The sequence below is a fragment of the Dama dama genome, chromosome 10 (genome assembly GCF_033118175.1).
Source record: "Dama dama isolate Ldn47 chromosome 10, ASM3311817v1, whole genome shotgun sequence".
In the NCBI taxonomy this organism is placed as follows: domain Eukaryota; kingdom Metazoa; phylum Chordata; class Mammalia; order Artiodactyla; family Cervidae; genus Dama; species Dama dama.
Window position 1 is genome coordinate 36,842,823 of NC_083690.1, and position 19,337 is coordinate 36,862,159.

General features: G+C 47.1%; 1 protein-coding gene across 2 annotated transcripts; it reads left to right on the forward strand.

The window, feature by feature from the left end:
- Nucleotides 1-1,405: 1,405 nt before the first annotated feature.
- Nucleotides 1,406-18,108, forward strand: LOC133063785 (NXPE family member 3-like). 2 transcript variants are annotated; one of them, XM_061153579.1, is made up of 6 exons: nt 1,406-1,634; nt 7,242-7,356; nt 11,936-12,660; nt 14,735-14,808; nt 14,914-15,126; nt 15,811-18,108. In XM_061153579.1, the coding sequence occupies exons 2-6, from the start codon at nt 7,261-7,263 to the stop codon at nt 16,341-16,343; spliced, it is 1,641 nt and encodes a 546-aa protein (XP_061009562.1). In that variant the 5' UTR covers nt 1,406-1,634; nt 7,242-7,260; the 3' UTR covers nt 16,344-18,108. The 2 variants fall into 2 exon arrangements, with proteins under 2 accessions (XP_061009562.1, XP_061009563.1); XM_061153580.1 differs by lacking the exon at nt 14,914-15,126.
- Nucleotides 18,109-19,337: the final 1,229 nt, after the last annotated feature.

A 19,337-nucleotide genomic window follows, 5' to 3' on the forward strand; every position in this document is an offset into this window, starting at 1 on the left:
TATATATCTGGGGGAAAAAAAAACCTACTAATTTGAAAAGATATACACAACCCCTGTGTTCATAGCAGCATTATTTACAATCACCAAGATGTGGAACCAGCCTAAGTGTCCATCAACAATGAATGGATAAAGAAGATATGGTGTATATATGCACAATAAAATACTACTCAGCCATAAGAAAGAATGAAAATTTTGCCATTTGCAGTGGCATGGATGGATTTGCAGGGCCTTACACTAAGTGCTCAGCTGGTAAAGAATCCGCCTGCAATTTGGGAGACCTAGGCTCAATCCCTGGGTTGGGAAGATCCCCTGGAGAAGGGAAAGGCTACCCGCTCCAGTATTCTGGCCTGGAGAATTCCATGGAGTCCATGGGGTCACAAAGAATCGGACATGACTGAGTGACTTTCACTTCACTTCATTTCACACTAAGTGAAATAAGTCAGATAGAGAAAGATAAGTACTGTATGTGAAATCTAAAAAATACAACAAACTGGTGTATATAACAAAAAAGAACTGGACTCACAGTTGTAGAGAACAAACCAGTGGTTACCAGAGATGGCGGGGGGTGGGGGGGGGTAGCATTGTAGAGGCAGATAGAGGAGTGGGAGGTATAAATTATTGGATGTAAGATAGGCTACAAGGATGTATTATGCAACATGGGAAATATAGCCAGTATTTTGTAATGACTGTTAACTGGAGTGTAAGCTTTAAAAATTGTATTAAAAAATAAAACCAAAATATAATGCTGTTGGAAAAATGGCACCAACAGACTTGCTTGACACAGGGTTCCACCAATCTTTAATTTGTAATAAATACAGTATCTGCAAAGTGCAATAAAACTAGGTGTGCCTGTGTACTACCCTCTCTGCTGTCTGAGTTTTTTCTTTGTGAATTGTTCTTATCTGGTCTAATCTAATAATTTGCATAATATCTTTTGGAAATAGAATCGAAATAATGTTTTCCTATGCGAATCTTGGAATTAAAAATTTCTCTTTTCTCCCAACCTCTCCCCCATTTCCTGCAGCCACAGCGTTTGGAATCCTCCAGCCTGAGCCACCTCTCTCCTCTTAGTACTGAGTGCTACATACAAGGCAATGAAAATTGGTGGGGAAAGCACTCAGTCTTCAAGCAAGAGCACTGTATCCCATCCCCTGCACTTCCCTCATCCGCTTAGGTATGGACTTCAAGTCGAGTTTCTTTCTAGAAAGGAGAGATGTATGGCCCTCTCCCAGGGCATTGCTTTGTTCCTCAGACATCAGTAGAAAAGGCTCCCCAGTGAGTGGGAAGAGGAAGTCATTCCTCTTTGTCTGGGGTTTGGACCACAGTGTTCTATGGTGATTAATTTCCTCCTGCTGCAGCCTTATTCCCACGTTCCTTTTTGACTGTGTGTTCTCAGCCTCCGAGTTTATTCTGCTAAGGAGCATGGCTCTCTCTTTCCTACTGCAGCTGCCCTCGCTCTCCATTTGACCTCATTCTGGGGGCCTGACTGGCCATGTCATCTACCTTGCCAGTGGCCGCAGCATCAACAGGATGTTATCCTGTGAGGTAGTGTGAAGACAGGAAACAAGACTTTGGGGGTTTTGCAGAGGACGGAGAGAAAGAACAAGAAGAGTCGAGGGGTATCCTGCGATTAGGTAAGAGGGCTTAGGCTTCAGAAAGGAAATGTGAGTTGGGGGAGTGGACTCCTGGGCAGACTCAGGTTCAGGGAACGGGGCAGAGTCCACTTGTCATGCGACCAGGATGGATTGAAATCACAGTCTGGGCAAAGTACTGTCCTTGGTGTTGGGGTACGAGGAAGCTCACAAGATACGGTGCCTGATTGTGACAAAGTGACATGTACAGGGCTTAACAAAGAGGACACGGGGTCATATCCACAGATGAGGGGTCAGGAAGACAGGAGACTCAGGTACACATGGAAACCAGAACTGGGCAGGGCTTCAGGTTGGAGAAAGTGGTCGACAGTTTAAAATGGTGCTGAGAATTTGAGAAAGATACTGGAGAAAGAGATCTCAGAGACGACAGTTAACACTGGTAAACCTGAGAAGAACTGGAAGTAGATTTGTGGGTTGCGGGGGGCCGGGTAGGATGGATCTTTTGTTTCTAGAAGATTTGGAATATCTGGGAATTTAGGGATTCCCAGGTGGCGCTAGTGGTAAAGAGCCTACCTGTCAATGCAGGAGACTTAAGGGACGAAGCTTCGATCCCTGGGTTGGGAGGATCCCCTGGAGGAGGAAATGGCAACCCACTCCAGTATTCTTGCCAGGAGAATCCCATGGACAGAGGAGCCTGGTGGGCTACAGTCCATGCGGTTGCAAAGAGTCAGACACGACTGAGCGACTTAACACGCATGCACATAGGATAGGATACTGGATGTCTGCCTGCCAAAACCACTGGCCAGTGTTCAACTGGGTAGAGTCAGGAATGAGGGCAAGGCCTCGTCCCTGACTTGGGGCTGTGTCAACAGGCCCGTAGCTGACCCTTGCTTCTGTAGGCCATGCCGATATCCCTGTGTGCTCATTCCTATACATGAACTAGGCCAAAAGGAAGCGGAAGGTGACGTTGGATGGTGGCAGGCACCCAGACACTATGGTTCCCTCTTCCCTTTTTGCTGCTACTGACCACTGCCTGATGTACAGCGATGTCTGGATGGTCCTGAATACAGCGCTGGCGGGGGGACCCTGCACACTGATTGCCACCCAAATTCCAACAGTGAGCTCAGCTCTACATAAGGCAGTGACTTCATCCATCAGTGGAACAGGCTTCCCTGAGATGGCTTTCTTTGCTGGTATCCCTTTGTGGTTTGCATTATGGTATCAAATTGACCCTGCCCTGACCATCATTTATAACTATGCAGTCCACTCTAGCTGAATGTACCGACCTCGGTCCTGGGGCTGTGCTGGGGTGAAAATGAGGTCTGCTACCTAGTCCTAGGGGTGAAAAGGGTCAGCTGAGTGGTTGGATGGCTGGAATTTCTAAGGGAGGATGGTCCGGATTCCTGGGTTCTTACTTCCCCAAGAAGTAAGTGCTGAGGAGGACTTAAGCTTCCTTCTCGAAGAGGGGCTGAAAGGGGAAAAATAATAGATAGCAGTTGCTCTGTCCCAGGTTAAATTCTCTCACTGGTATTTGCCTTAGGTTTGTTAGGATGTTGAATAAACATGACACTGTAATTCTGGAAGCAGACAGTGTAGGAAGACCGGATTTATTAGAGCACTGTGGGCGGCTTTCTTACTTTAAGGAAGTCTGTCCAACAGTACAGGTACAAGGAAGCAGAGGTAGAATTTCTAGGTGCTTAAATGGAGATGAGGGAGGTGAATAGGTGGATAGAACTTAGGAGCTAAGATTTCTGTGTTTCAAGACAAGAAGGAAAATGGGAACATATTTGGAGTTTGTAATAGCAGCTGGGGGACTGGATCTCTTTCATACACTTCTCCCTGCCTTCCATCCTCATTTGGGTGGAAGCTAAAATCTGCCCAGGTGCCTTGTATTGCTGCTACTGGTGTATTACTGCTGTTGCTCTTGCTTTACATTTTTATGGGCCCTCATAATTTTAATTGTGCTGGCATATGGGGAAGATCCCCTGGAAGAGGGCATGGCAACCCACTCAAGTATTCCTGCCTAGAGAATCCCATGGACTGAGCCTGGCAGGTTACAGTCCATAGGGCTGCGAAGAATCAGACACGACTGAAAAGACAGCACACACGCATGCATGATATACTTACTCAGTAGCCACAGGGACATTGTTGGAATCAGTAATATGGATAATTACAGTGACATTGGTGACACTACTCAGTTGCCGAATGACCCTCTGGCCCAGAGTTCTTTGATGCTTTGGGTTAGAGGACAGGCAGAAATGAATGCAGAAGGTCAAGAAGTCTCGGTCTATTCAGCTTGCTGGTCCCCCATCGTCATAAATAGCCAGACTGTCACTGAATCTGGCAGCATTAGCTCTTTGAAACTCCCAGGATTCAGGATGGGCAGTGGAAGGCCTGCTTCTCAAGCCACAGGCCAGGATTCCAATGGATGTTTCTCTCTCTCTAGTTCTAGACAATCTTAAAGAGCCCTTATCCCTATATGCCCCATGTAAGTCGCCCTCTGAATTCTTCCTCAGCTTTGTTCCGAGGCCCTCAGGTCCTTCTCCAGCTCCTTCCTCAAGTATTTGGTCGTTCCCTACTTAAACTAGGGCTTCCCTTGTAGCTCGGTCGGTAAAGAATCTGCCTGTAGTGCAGGAGACCCAGGTTTGATCCCTGGGTTGGGAAGATCCCCTGGAGAAGGAAATGTCACGCCACTCCAGTATCCTTGCCTGGAAAATCTCATGGACAGAGGAGCCTGGTGCACTGCAGTCCATGGGATCACAAAGAGTTGGGCACGACTGAGCAACTAACACTTATTTAAACATGTCACCAGCCACCAAGACAGTACATAGGGTTAGGCCTGTCTTTGTCCCCACCTAATCCTGCCCTTCTCTGGGGTCCAGCCTCAAAGAAGGAAGAAAACAATTCCTCCACGAAAGTATACTTTTTAGTTTGAGAGGTTGAGTGTGGTAAACCCAGCTCTTTCTCTGTGTTTTCTGGGGAAGTGAGATGTTCACTGAGAGCATAACGTTCTTTTTTTTTTTTTCAAATTTTATTTTTGGCTGGGCCTTGAGGCATGTGGGAACTTAGTTCCCTGACCAGGGTCACGCCCCTGCAGTGGGAGCGCAGAGTCTTAACCACTGGACTGCTAGGCAAGTCCCAAGAGTATATGTTCTTGATTGCATTCTGACTAATTGGTTAGTTTAACTTATGTACATTAACAAAATTTTACTGGAATACAGCTGCTTTACAATGCTGTGTTAGTTTCCGCAGGACAAGGAAGTAGACCAGCTACATGTGTGCACATATCCTCTCCCTCTCAGACCTCCCTCCCTCCTCTCCAGTCAGAGCGCCTGGCTGGGCTCCCTGCGCTGTACTCAGCTTCCCACGTGCCGTCTGTGTTCCACTCGGTAGTGTGTGTGCATCAATGCGACTCTCCTAATGTCACACCCTTTTCTTCCCCCTAACCTATTTATGTTTATTGCAATGATAGCTTCTTATTTCTTCCAACTTGTTTCAAGTCCCCCATTTATTTTACTTTCTCTTTTTCCTCTTTCCCTACTTTTCAATAGGTGAATCAAATGTTTTCAGATTTAAACGTTTTACATTCTATTTTTAGTCTTATATTGGTTTCCTATGTTTACTTACACCTGTTGATTTATCTTATCGATATCTCTCTGTTTCTCCCTGAACCCATAAGAGTACTTTAACATACTCTCACATCTCTTAATCTTACCCAGTGCACCATCTCTAGATGGTGATAGTGCCTGGAATTTAGTCAATAGTTTTATGAATGTACTTATTTGTCTTTTCTATTATCCTGTTTTTTTTAATTCTTTTTATTGTAGTGTAATTTATATAAAGTCAAATGCACAGATCTTGAGTATAATTAATTTGGACAAATGCATATACCCATATAACCATCACCTAGTTAAAGATAAAGGGCTTTCCAGAACCCCGTAAGTTTCTCTCATGCCCCCTTCCAGTCAATGCCCTCCACCAGTGCCAACTGCTCTTCTGATTTCTATCACCATAGATTGATTTATCTCTTCTAGAATTTCTTATTAAAGGAATCATATAGCATGAAACTTTTCTGTGTGGTTTTTTTTCACCAAACCTGATTTTTTTTTTCAGTGAATCATTCATATTGTTGGATTTATCAGTAATTGTTTTCTTTTTATTGCTAAGTGGTATTCAATTGCGTGAATATTCCAGACTTGTTTATCTATTCTTCCACTGGTGGATATTTTTCTTTTTTTAAATTTGGGAATATTATGAATAAGGCTGCTACTGATAGGGACGAGTAGGTGATTAAATAGTTAATCCCACTAGGGATTGTAAGTAGGAAAAATTATAGGAGACCCCTGTAAGTTAGATTAATAATAATAATGATGATGATGATTAATGATTATTCAAGGAAGTAGGTTTGCTTAACCACAAAACCAAGCAGGCCTGGAATTCCCTGGTGGTCCAGTGGTAAAGAGTCCCTCTTTACCAGGGTTAGTTAGTGGCAGCTAACCCTGTGCACTGCAACCAATGAAGCCCACACACTCTAGAGCCTGTGCTTCGCAACAAGAGGAGCCAACGCAATGAGGAACCTGAGCACTGCAACCAGAGAGTAGTCCCCACTCGCTGCAACTAGAGAAAGTCTGTGTGCAGCACCCAAGGCCCACTGCAGCCAAAAATAAATTTTAAAAAAAGCAAATTTTCATAGCAACAAAACCATGCAACAGAAGCACAAGACATGGCCCCAAATAAAAACAATGGCGGCATGAGCCCCATATGCCCAGTAAGCTCAGCAAGTTAATGATCCTTAGGGCATGTTCTCTGCGCACAGGAAAACAGTAATTTATGGGGATTCTCCTGGGTGCTCAGTGGCTGAGACTCCATGCTCCCAGTGCAGGGGGCCTAGATTTGATCCCGGATCAGGGAACTATGAATAGATCCCACATGCCACAACTAAAGACCTTGCATGCCTCAACTAAGACCTGGCACAGCCAAATAAATAAATACTTAAAAGAAAAAACACAATAATTTATGAAAGGTGACATTTCAAAATGAGAGGCGCTCATTGTACTGAGACCTGAAATGATTTTTCCACAGCACCATGAAAGTCCTGGCTGGACCATGTAGAGACAAAAACACTCCCCTCCCCACCTGGAAGAGGAGTTGATGATGGAAGCATGATGTCTACCCAAGAATAAGGAAGAAAGTGGTTTCTGCTCTTCCACACTTTTCCTTTGATTGTAAAACTGTAGCCCACTAAGTTCCCTAGATGGCACCCTCTCACTTGCTCACCTGTAAGCCTCACAAGAGTCCTGTTCTAATAAGTCACTTCTTATCTACCACTTTGCCTCTCACTGAATTTTTTTCTGCGTTGAGGGTATGAGGATCAGAGCTCTTCAGAGGCCCCCAGAAACGCCAATTGGCGGTTTCACTATGAACATTCTCGTGTATGTTTTTGTACATACATGAGAATTGCTGGATCATAATTGCCCCAAGTGTGTGCTGGAACTTCCTCACTGAACACCCAAACTTCTACAAAAGCCCTCTCAGCCATATGGGTGATGTTAGAGAACTGTTGTTCTTTGGTGGGGAGATGGTAGGAAACTCACATTGCATCATGCTTATGATGTCACTCCTTTTACTTTTACACTTTTATCTACCTAGGGTCTTGGTCACATACCAGATGTCTAATAAACAACTCCAAGCTTCCACAGACCTATTCATCAGACAGTTCAAGTGGCCCAGGACTGTGGCTGTGGCATCCGTCATTGCAATGTGTGTAAGTATAGTCCTTTCCGCCTGTCCTATCCATCCGCAGAAACTGAACCAGTTACTTTCATCTAGAAGGAGAAGGCTGTCCCCTAGACAAACTAATCAGGACCACAGAATAAAAACACAAATTATCAATATCAGGAATGCAAGAGGTGTCATCAATATATACCTTACAGATATTAAGATAATAATGAGATACTATGAACAAATTTAAGCCAACAAATTACAAGTCTTTGATGCAGTTAACAAATGTCTTGAAAGACAAAAAACAATTAAAAATGACTCAAAAAGAAATATACATGATGAATAGTCCTGTATCTATTGTGGGAATTGAATTTGTAGTTAAAACATCTGCCAGGGAGAATACATCATTACCAAGTTGTTTACCCTAGGTACACTGGGTACCTAGGTAATGTACCTAGGTACATTAGGTACAGTGGGTACCTAGGTACATTACCAAGTGGTTTACCCTAGGTACAGTGGTACCCTAGGTACAGGGCTGATGCAACATTCAAACATCAACCAGGATATTGTATATCAAAGTATATTCCACCATATTAAAAACAAATGATCATCTCAACAGAGGCAGAAAAAGCATTTGATGAATCTCAACATCTATTCATGATTAAAAATCTTAGCAAACTATAAATAGAAGGGAATATACTTAAGATAATAGAAGGAATCTACTTAATCATTCTTAATAGTGAAAGACTGAAAGCTTTCCCCAAAGATCAGAAACACAGCAAGGCTGTCTGCTCTCAAAACTTCCCTTCAATGTTGTACTAGAAGTCTTAGCCAGTGCAATAAAGCAAGGGGAAAAAAAGTATACAGTTTGGGAAGGAAGTAATAAAACTTTCTCTTCATGGAAGATACTATTTTATACATAGAAAACCCCAGGAAGCCTACCAAAAGACTCCTAGAATTAATAAATATGTTTAACTCTTGATGTTGTATTTCGGACATCTTGTTATGTGAGAAAAATAAGACCATCATTCTTAAGTCACTGTGTGTGGGGTTTTCTTTAACTTGCAGCTAAACTATTCCTAGACGTATAACATAGTTGGGCATTTTTTTCCTGATGTTTATTTTTATAGTTCTGTTTCTGTAAATTGTCTATTCATACACTGCATATTTTTCTATTGAACTATTTTTTTCATGTTGAGTTGTGACCATCCTTCCTATTTTCTGAATAGTAGTCCTTTGGTTATAATATATGTTGCAAGTACCATATTTGATCAATTCTAAGATGAACATCACATTTCATTGATCAATTCTAAAATCATTTCACATTTGAACATCTCTGAAATTGAGACATTGTCTTGTAAATTATGGTATATCACATTGCAGTCAGCTGGGGGTGGAGTCGGCATTGCTGTGATTACAACCTGAGACATATTTGCCAAGAGGGTAGTGAGGGTCATGGTTCAGAGTCCTTCCCTTGCAAAGACCCCTTCTGATGCCCTGGGAGAGGCACTATGCGTCAATGTGTTTTTGTAAAATTTACAACAGTAAAATATTTTAACCTCATTCTGTTAAAGTTCTGTATCTTTCTATTACAACTTCCTCCACGTCAGATGATGTGGGAGTGGTCACAGGCATTTTTTTTTTTTTTAGAGCCTGATAAGGGGAATTTGAGTTGAGGAATATTTAGCTTTGACTTAACATGGTTCTCAGTCATTCCTGTGTATAGTTCAGTTACAGCTAAACATCTCAGTCTAGGAACAGCTTCCAGGAACACTCCTATGCCACACAGTGCCAACTCGGCATCATGCCCTGAAGAGACGGCCAGCGGTCCCATCACGATATGTGTGCTTCCTCTGACACCCAGCACTGGAAGTATGTGGGCCGTGGAGGAGAAACAAGGTTTGAAATGGCCTTTCCCTTCTTACCTTGAGAAGGTTGATGCCTTGCCACACACTGAATCCACATCCCAGGTGGAAATAAAATAGTCCCAGCTTCACTAGTCTTTTTTATTAGGTGAGTGAAAGCTGGCCCTGGTATTTCTCATCAGACCCCTCCTTATGCCTTATTGGAACTCAGAAACTCCTAAGAAGATTGGTAAAGTGTGGGATGTGGATGTCATGACTGACTGAGACCAATAATAATATATTACATGATAATAATGTGTCACCTGTGGCTACTCCAAACTGAAATGAGGTCTTGGATAGGCAACAACAGTGTCTGACATAAACAGCTCCCCCAGGTCTAGACCCCAGGAAACCTGCCCACAGGAGAGCCTGGATTCGCACGAGAGACACACTTATAGAGAATCACGGTCTCACGTACACCAGCCCTGAGGGTCCAGAGATGGAGCAAGAAAGAGAAGGACAAAAATGAGTTGCAGAGTTGGCAGGACTCTACAATCATCATTGCACCCACACTTCCGGCCCACACTTCCCGAAGTCAGAAAATGATAGCAAATTCCCATCCCTCTGAGCAGTTAGCCCAGAAAACAGTGTTCCCAGAGCCCAGTACTTATCACAACCCAGTTTCTGGTTTTGCCAAAGAAGGAAGCTGAGCTTCAGAGGGAGCTGAAGCCAGGTGAGGAGCAAAGAAGAGAAAAGCGCCTCAGGTTCAGCCTCGTCTGATCACCAGTTGGCCTGCACTGGTTGTCCAACACCTACAACCTATGAACCTAAATTTCATTGGGAGGACTTCCCGGGGGGTGCAGTGGGTAAGAATGTGCCTGCCAATGCAGGGGACACGGGTTTGATCCCTGGTCAGGGAAGATCCTAAATGCTGAGGGCAGCTAAAGCCAGCACGCCACAACTGCTGAGCCCACATTGTTGAGTCCCCAAGTCGCAATTACTGAAGCCCACGCCCTGCAACTGACGAAGCCTGTGCACCTAGAGCCTGCGCTCTGCAACAAGAGAAACCACCTCGATGAGAAGCCTGTGGGCCGCAAGGAAGAGCAGCCCCTGGTCGCCACGGCTAGAGAAAGCCTGAGTGCAGCAACAAAGACCCAGCGCAATCAAATAAATGAATAGATGTCATTGGAAAGTTTCTCCCACCGAGAGTGATTGTTTCCTGAGTGTACAGTCGTGGAGGAAACCCTCATCTGTGTGCTGCCTCCTTCACAAGAGGATGGGGTGTGGGACATTCCTTTCTTTTTGAAAAATGTGGAAATGTGCATTAACAAAACCCTCATCATCAGATCTCACTTGAGGGGCCCATCGTCCCCCGCTGTCATGTCTGTTTAAAATATTTTGATTTCCTGTTCCCCATCGACTTCCATGGCCCAGACATTCAACTGCTGCATAAGGTGTGGGTTCTGCAAATGGTGCAACGAGACAAATGCATTACTGTACTTTGTGTGTAGGCATCCTCTGTGCTCGGTTCAAAGGCCGTGGCCTCTTCTTTTCCATGTTTCACGTGACAGAGCATTGCTTTGCTGTAGTTTCTCTCCCAGCCCCACTAATTTCACTTTCAGCAGATCTCTAAATTATATCTTGTAGCTTCAAAGCTTTTGCCTCATTTTAGCATTTAGAAATATGCACCCATTCTTCCTTACTAGCAGGGAAAAGGTGGGAGGACTTTATGTCCAGACTTCATCACAGGCACAAGGGGGTCAATGATTTACAAACAAAAGTTGTTGGGTGGGATTTTAAAAGCTATTTGGGTGCTCTGCTTTTCCTCTTCCTGCTGCTCCAAAAGTGAATATGATGGCTGGTGCTTCAGCAGTCTTCTTGGGACCACGAGAAAAATGTCAAGAGAATTACAGAGACCTTGCCCTGACTTCCTTAAGAAACTGAACCAGACACTCATTGTGAGAAAAGCAAGCCTTTCTTTGCTCACACCACTGAAGTCCTATAGTATCTGTCACTACCAGCCAGAAGCAATTTCTAACTAACACGTATGCTTTTCTTCTGCTGTTGAATTTTCCAGTGTTGGAGTAACTAATGTGTTATTTCTCTGTGTCACATCTGTCTTTGTAGAAGAGGGTTTATCTCTGGTGTTATCTTCCTCTCTACTGTTCCCTAATCATTTCAAAAAGCTTCAGATAAGTTTCTGATAATCTAACACACTTTTAAGATTGGTCCATTTTCCTTTCCTTCATCACAGCCCTTACATGTCATCTTCTCCTTTACTTTCTTTTTTAACCAATCCTAATTTCCCCCTAAAGCAGGACCTTGAATCTTTGTTGCAGCATGTAGGATCTTTTAGTCACAGGTATGTGAACTCCTAGTTGCAGGATCTAGTTCCCTGACCAGGGATTGAACCCAGGCCCCCTGCATTAGGAGTGCAGTCTTTATAGGGACCACCAGGGAAGTCCCTATAATAACTTTAAATGGAGTATAATCTATAAATATATAGAATCATCACACTGTACATCTGAAACGAATGTAACATTTTAAATCAACTAGACTTCAATAAAAATTATTAAAAATTACAAAATAAACACGAGGTGGTGTCTGCAGATGTGTGTGATAGTGGCTCAGACACCAGCATGCTCAGAGCAGCATGAAGCAGGGCAGATGGGATTTCTGCCTGAGACCACCAGACACTAAGTCTAGTGAACTGAGAACTTCTTCCCAGAAGGAGAAGAGACACAAACCACTGATGGGCTTGTCTTTCTCTGCCCACAGATCTTCTGCATCGGGGTTTCCTGGCCTGACCGCACCGTCCCTCTGCCGCCAGGGCCCCGCCCTGCCCACAAGTCATCGGGCTCTCTCCCCCAGGGGTTCTCAGGCCTGACCCATCTTCTGCACTGGCCTCTGACCCCAGGAGATGGGGGGGACCTTCTGGCTTCCACCAGCCCCCAGACTTCCACCTATCACCTGAGGAGTCCTGCCCAGACCAGCTATGCCCTGGGAGGCTACCTGGAGGCCATCCTCATCGCCAGAGACCACCAGGGCAGGCCCAAGGCCCATGGTGGGGATCTGTTCCGGGCACAGCTGCTGGGCCCTGACCTGAAGGCAGGCGTCCCCGGAGACGTCACGGATCTGGAGAACGGCACGTACCTGCTGACGCTCCCCCTGCTCTGGGCCGGGCAGGCCCAGGTGCAAGTGCGGCTGATCCACTCCAGCGAGGCAGTCAGGGTTCTGCGGGGGATCTGGAGAGACCAATGGGCCACGGTTGATTTCACGGGCTACTTCCGGGGACCCACGGGATACGAAGAAACTGTGACTTGCAATGTTAACCCCCTGTTAATTGGGGAGGAAGAGGGCACCTGTCACTACAGGGATGAAGATTCAGGTGAGCTCTGGTTCTGTGCTCGACCTCCGACCCTGCCCTGTGACTCACTGGTGGGACATTCAAGTGGACGCTACTGGAATGTGACCACACCACACGAGGAGGCCCTGCTGGCACGGTAGGGGACCCAGTGTCGTCCGGGTGTCTGCCCCAACCCCTGAATCCAGTCCCTGTGGTCATTCTGCCTGAGCCCCTACCCTTATCATTCATCTACTCACGTCTATGAAACAGGTTTTCAAGAACCTACTATATACCAGGTCTGATGCTAAGTGCTGGAAACGTTTATGTAGTGGTTGGCATCCCTGCCCTCTAGGAGTTTTCAGTGAGGGGACTCGGGACCTTTTAAAACATGCACTGGAGTGAGTGCTTCACTGCAGCGTGCACTGAGGGTCTAAGGATACGGAAAAGGGCGCCCCATCTGGTGTAGGATCGTCAGAGCAAGTGACCGGTGAGCTGAAGCTTGAAGGAGACCTGCAGACCTCCGGCCACAGAGCAGTGTCCTGGCCCCTCTGCCGTGCTGATGGCCTGCAGGGAGAGATGTCCATTGAAAATTACCAGCAGCTGTGGTCACGGAGTGGGGAGGATGGATGCCAGCTGACTGGGTGAAAGTGGAGCAGAGGGTGCAGCCTAGAAGCCAAGCGAGATCAAAACTGAGAATCGTCCTCGGCCCCAGGGGACGGTTGGGACCATCAAGACTGGGAGTGATGGGGAGGAGACAGTGAAACTGGACTGGCTTCTGCCCCTGGGATCTGAGGCTGGGACTGGGCTAGAGAGACCCCAGAGAGGAAAGAAGCATTTTTAAAGACAGGAGAAGCTGGGCATCTGGTCTCTGGGACAGACAGTAGGGAAAGGGGGCAAAAACAGGGTCCCAGAGGATGGCTGGGGGCAGGGCAGAGGGGGAGGGACACCCACTCTGGAAGCGGAGGGGAACAAGGAGCTGTGGGAGAGGTGGAGGTGGGCAGGTGGGAGGAGGGGTGCAGCTCTGAGGCCCAGGGAGCATGGAGGTTCCCACTGGCTCTATGAGGACGGGAGAGGCGGGTGGGCTTGAAGCACCAGGCAGCTGAGCTGGAGACCCCCGAGGCGCCAGCTCCACCAGACACCCATCGCCAGAGGCTCTCTGCATTGATTAGTGACTTCCCACAGCGTTTAGGATTCTGCACCATGAAACCTGGTTCTTTCCAGACCAAATTTTGTACTCCCTTTGGTCAGATGAAAAGAACCACACATCCTTTTTGCATTGGTCGGCAGGAAATAATCTAAAATTCAATACAGGAGCCAGCTCAGGACGTCTCTTGAGGTAAAGACCAGCTGTCTCTGGAGCGAGACTGCCTGGGTTCAAATTCCTGTTCCACCTGTTTCTATATTCCAGCCTCTATTCGTGGGATCTCTGGCAAGCTACTTAACCTGTCCGCACCTCCAGTCTCTCACTGGTAGAGGGGGACAACGTTAGTACCTCCCCTGTGGAGTTGTGGTGTGGTTCAGATAAGTTACTGTATGCTATGTGCTTAGATCAGGGACAGCACAGCAGGCTCTGTCGGCTCCGAGAACCTGCTCTCAGGCGCTTGCTGCTGTTGAGCGGCACCCCCAAAACCGCCTCTGTACCAGACACTGTCCAGGGTCCTGGGGGTCCTGGACAGGACAGCAGGGCAGCAGGGCCCCGTCCCTCAGGAGCCAACACTGGGCCCATCAAAGATGGGCATTCGACAGACAACCACACACACCTGAGTGTGTAGTCGACATGGATTTGCAACCCCAAGGTCAGGTGTTTTCTTTACAACAACCTTTTAAAAAGTACTTATTTATGTATTTGGCTGCGCTGGGTCTTAGTCGCAGCCATGTGGGATCATCAGTTGCAGCATGATCAGGGATTGAACCTGAGCCCCCTGCATTGGGAGCAACGAGGAGTCTTAGCCACTGGGCCACCAGAGAAGACCCCAGGGTAGATTTTAAAACAATTCTGCTTTCTGCAAGGATGCAATCCCTGAGGTCCTGGAATTCAAAGAACCTGGATGCCTGACCTCCATCTTCCAGTCCCTCCCCAGGCCCCTAACTCGCTGTGTCCCAGGATCCCTGACACTGGACAGATGACCTTTACCCCTGAGAACTTCCTTTCCTCCAAGGACCCCTCCTTCCCCTCAGCCCAGGATTCCTTCTCATCACACACTCCCCTCTGCCCACTGGTTTCTCTTCAGGAATGTGACGAACAAGACCCTCCCTCAGGGCATTCCTCCAATCTGGGTGGCCCAGGAGAACAACAGAAGTCTGGGTGAGTGGCCCCGGGGCTGGCGGGAAGGGCAACCCTGATTCAGGGCCGTGGCCTTAGCCTTCTGTGTTCTCACCGATTGTTTTGCTCGTGAACGATGGCTTACAGTCCTGTCCCCTCCGCAACCCTGCCACCCTGGGATCCCAGCCCCGAGGCCCTCTGGATTCTACCACCAAAACGTGTGGCACTCACTGTCCTGCTCCGGCCGCTCCTTCTCCACCGCCGACAGCATCCTGGGCTGCCTGGCTGGCCGCGTCGTCCACATGATGGGGGACTCGACACTCCGGCAGTGGTGGGAGTACCTGCGTGACGCCGCGCCGGGTGAGCGGCCGCGAGGGGCCAGGGCAGCACTGGCCTGCTGTCCCTGAGCTCGAGTGCTGCCAGGGGCCTCCTGGCTACCAAGTCTGAGGACCCAGTCCTAGTTCCTGGGCTCCCCGGCCCCCTGGAGCAATTTGTTCCATTGACTTTTCTTTGGGAAACGTCTCTTTTCTTTGCGGTGTCTTGTCCCTCTCTGTTTTCTGACCGACCACTCCCACTTGGATTCATCCTGAAGACTGGCCTCAGGCTAGAGATTCTGGTTGCCCAGTTTATGCCCTTTCCCAGTGGAGACCAGGCTCGGACCGGGCCAGAGGGTCCGGAGACCCAGTGTGTTCACTCAGCTGTGTGCTCTGACACATTCTTTGCTCCGAGCAAAGAATGACCGGAAAGGGAGGGAAAAAATGGGGTGACGTAGTGTGACGGGAGGCGAGAGAGGAAGGTTTCAGGAGAAAGGCAACCAGCACAGGGAATTACACGCCAGAGAATTAAAAGCAAACTGAATAGGAGTTTGGATGGATAATAGGGAGATTCTTGGCAACCCTGAAAACTTGAGCCGGGGGCAGCCCTAGGGCTTGGGGGAGAAGGTTTATGTCCTGGGAAGTGGGGGCTATCGTTAGCATTCCATCCAAGAGGATGGTGCAGGGTCCTGTATTCACTCCTAAGCCTCCTCTCTCGTCCCCCGCGCAGCCCTGAAGCCGGTGGATCTACACGCCACGTACCACGCGGGGCCGCTGATGGCCGTGGACACCGCCCGGGCCATAGTGCTGCACTGGCGCGCCCACGGCTGGCCCCTGCGCTCTCTTCGCACCCCTGTGGCTGCCCTGCACTCCGTGGTCCGGGAACTGGGGGGCCTGGCTGGGGGCCCCCACACTGTGGTGGTGCTGAGCCTGGGCGCCCACTTCACCACCTTCCCTCCGTCCATCTTCGTGCAACGATTGGCAGGGGTCCGGGCCGCTGTGGCTGCGCTGCTGGCCCGGGAGCCCCGCACCCTGGTGGTCATCAAACTGGCCAACACCGGCTACAAGTCCGTGTACGGCAGCGACTGGTTCACCCTCCAGGTGAACCGGCTCCTCCGAGCTGCCTTTGCCGACCTCCGTGTGGCCTTTGTGGACGCCTGGGAAATGACCTCCAGCCTGGCCCTGCCCGACAGCATCCACCCGGGGAGGTGCGTGGTCCGAAACGAGGTGGACTTCCTGCTCTCCCACGTCTGCCCCACCTGAGCGCTCCTGCCGGTCCTGGGGCTGTGGATGAAGAAGCTGGTGCGATGATCAAGCCTGGAAGCCCTTCCCCTCAGCTGTAGGTACGTCGTCTCTCACCACCTTCCAATGCACCGGCAGAAGCCTGGCAGTCCTTCAATGCATCTTAAGAGCTTCCGCTCCCACGTGAAAAGCTGCGTGGAGGGGATGAGATTCCGGGGGCAGAGCACAATACCTGCTCCATCAGTGAGCATGAGCACTGTGAAGGTCCGTTTTGGGCTCTCTGTTTAGAGCGTCAAGGAGACTTGCAAAGATAGGAGATGGGTTCCATTTCAGTTATCAGCGGCCACCCAAATAGAAAGCCTGACTCTCCATATAAAGACTTTTATAGATTGATTTGTAAAATAAAATATGTCTCCTAAATTGTAAAAAGTAATATACGCTCTTTGTAGAAAAACTGAAAAAGTACCAACAAATGAACAAGCAAATCTTTGATCGCCATCCAGAGAGTGAACTGATATGCTTAGGTGGGGTAAATGAACAGCTAGAATACAGCCCTGCTTTTTTGTGTGAGGATGTTAGTGCTAATAAAAGATGAACGCTGTTTTCCTTACAGGGGATCCATAGATGATGTGTTGATAACCCTTGTTGCTCCAGTGAACCATACAGCCATTATTTTCTAATAGATATGGATGAAATGTTGAAGAATCAGGTAACAGAAGAATCCCTAGGGTGTGCTGGCTCCCGTTCCCTGCCTAAGCATTAAAGTCTAGGCATTTTATAATATTAGAGAAAGAAACAGAGAAATGTAATGGATCCCATATTTTTACATTCACTAAAAAAATTTTTTTTCGCTACATCACACAGCATGTGGGATCTTAGTTCCATGGAAGTGAAAGTGAAGTCGCTCAGTCCTGTCCGACTCTTTGTGACCCCATGGACTGTAGCCTACAGGCTCCTCTGTCCATGGGATTTTCCAGGCAAGAATACTGGAGTGGGTTGCCTTTTCCTTATCCAGATCTTAGTTCCATGACCAAGGATCAAACCCACATCCCCAGAAGTGGAAGCGCAGAGCCTTAACCACTGGACCATCAGGGAAGTCCCCTACATTCACTAAAATTTCTGCTGTGGAGTCACTCCATCCATATAGCCCCAGCGTGAATCCAATTAAGGATGATCAAGGCTTCCTGAGAATCTGCCCTGTAATGAATCAAGGCATTTCCAGTCAACCAACGAATCCGGGCAAAGCAAATGAAACTGACTACAGAAATATTTATAGAAAGTCTCTGTGCACACAGGGTAGCTAGGAGCTTTTCTGCTTGTTACATGAATGGTACAGAATCGTATTGCAGCAGAAAATTAAGGAACAGTTCATGAATCATAAACAGGACTTAATTACATTAGGGAAAATTACATTTCCAAAATTAAGCATTGTTATTGTTGTTTCCTTAGGGACTGTATTTCTGGTCCAATTATTATGTTCCTTCTTTCAGATCAATTTATAAATTCACATATTTTTATTTTCTGTAAGATGAACCTAGTGTGTTATGGAGGCTAGAAAGTAAATAAAGACTGTATGTGAATCCCCTCAAAAAAGTACTTGGTGAAAAGGCCACATTTCTCAGACTTCCTCACAACTAGGGGTTATGCCATGTGACATACTTCAAGCCAGTGACATTTCTGAGTTGGGCTTCAGGAAAGAGCTCTAACAGGCAGAGAGACTTGGCTGGTGAGACTTTTGCCCTTTTCTCTTTCTCTTCTTGACCTCCTAAGATGCAGTTATGGTACTGGGAGGGAGCAGACACCTTGTGACCATAGGAAACAAAGCAACGCTTACCCCCAACCCCTTCGTGGTGGGTCCCTCAGTTCCACCCCTACCCACTGCAGCTGGCCCAGACAGACAGTGCAGTGATGTTACTTATATGTGGAATCTAAAAAGATGATACAAATAAACTTGTTTGCAGAACAAAAACAGATTCTCAGGCACAGGAAACAAACTTATGGTTATCAAAGGGGAAAGATGGAAGAGAGAGAAATTAGGAGTTTGGAATTAGCAGATACAAACTACTATATATAAAATAGATAAACAACAGGTCTTACTGTATAGCGTGGGGAACTAAATTCAGTATCTTGTGGGGCTTCCCTGCTGGCTTGGTGGTAAAGAATCTGCCTGCCAGTGCAGGAGACATGGGTTTGATCGTTGATCCAGGAAGACCCCACATGCCACAGAGCAACTAAGTCCGAGTGCCGCAACTATTGAGCCTGTTGTGCTCTAGAGCCTTGGGGGCCGTAACTACCGAGCTCACATGCCGCAACTACTGAAGCCCGAGCATCTGAGAGCCCGTGCTCTGCAACAAGAGAAGTCACCACGATAAGAAGCCCGCACACCACAACTAGAGAGTAGCCCCCATTTGCCGCAACTAGAGGAAAGTCCGTGCAGCAACAAAGACCCAGCACAACCAGAAATAAATACATACATAATTTTTTAAAAAATCTTGTAATAAAGTATAACGGAAAAGAATCTGAAAAAGTATATATGTATAACTGAATCACTTTGCTGTAGACCAGAAACTAACATAATGTTGTAAACCAACTATACTTCAAGGGAAAAAAAAAAAAGATAAACTGCGATCAATGTTAAATACATAACCAAGTGCATAACAAGTTACACTGATCAGGTTTGGGGGATCAGGAAAACTTCCCTGAGGTGGTGATATTTGTGTTAAAGTCTAAAGAAGCCACAGGAGTTAGTAACAGGAGAAAGTGGATTAGAGAGGAGAGGAGTTTCAGGTAATGCAAACATCAGACAAGTGCCTTGTGGCAGGAAGCTGCATGAAAGTGTGAAGAACTGGAAGAGCAGCAGGACCCAGAGAACAAGGGGGAAGGATGGGGAGATGAAGGGAGGGGTGAGGAAGGTGAAATAAGCACGGACACTGAAGGCCATGGCTTTAAAGGTTTGATCTTTCACGTCATAGGAAACCCTTAAAGAGTTTTTTTAGCAGGAGAAGTTGAGGCTCA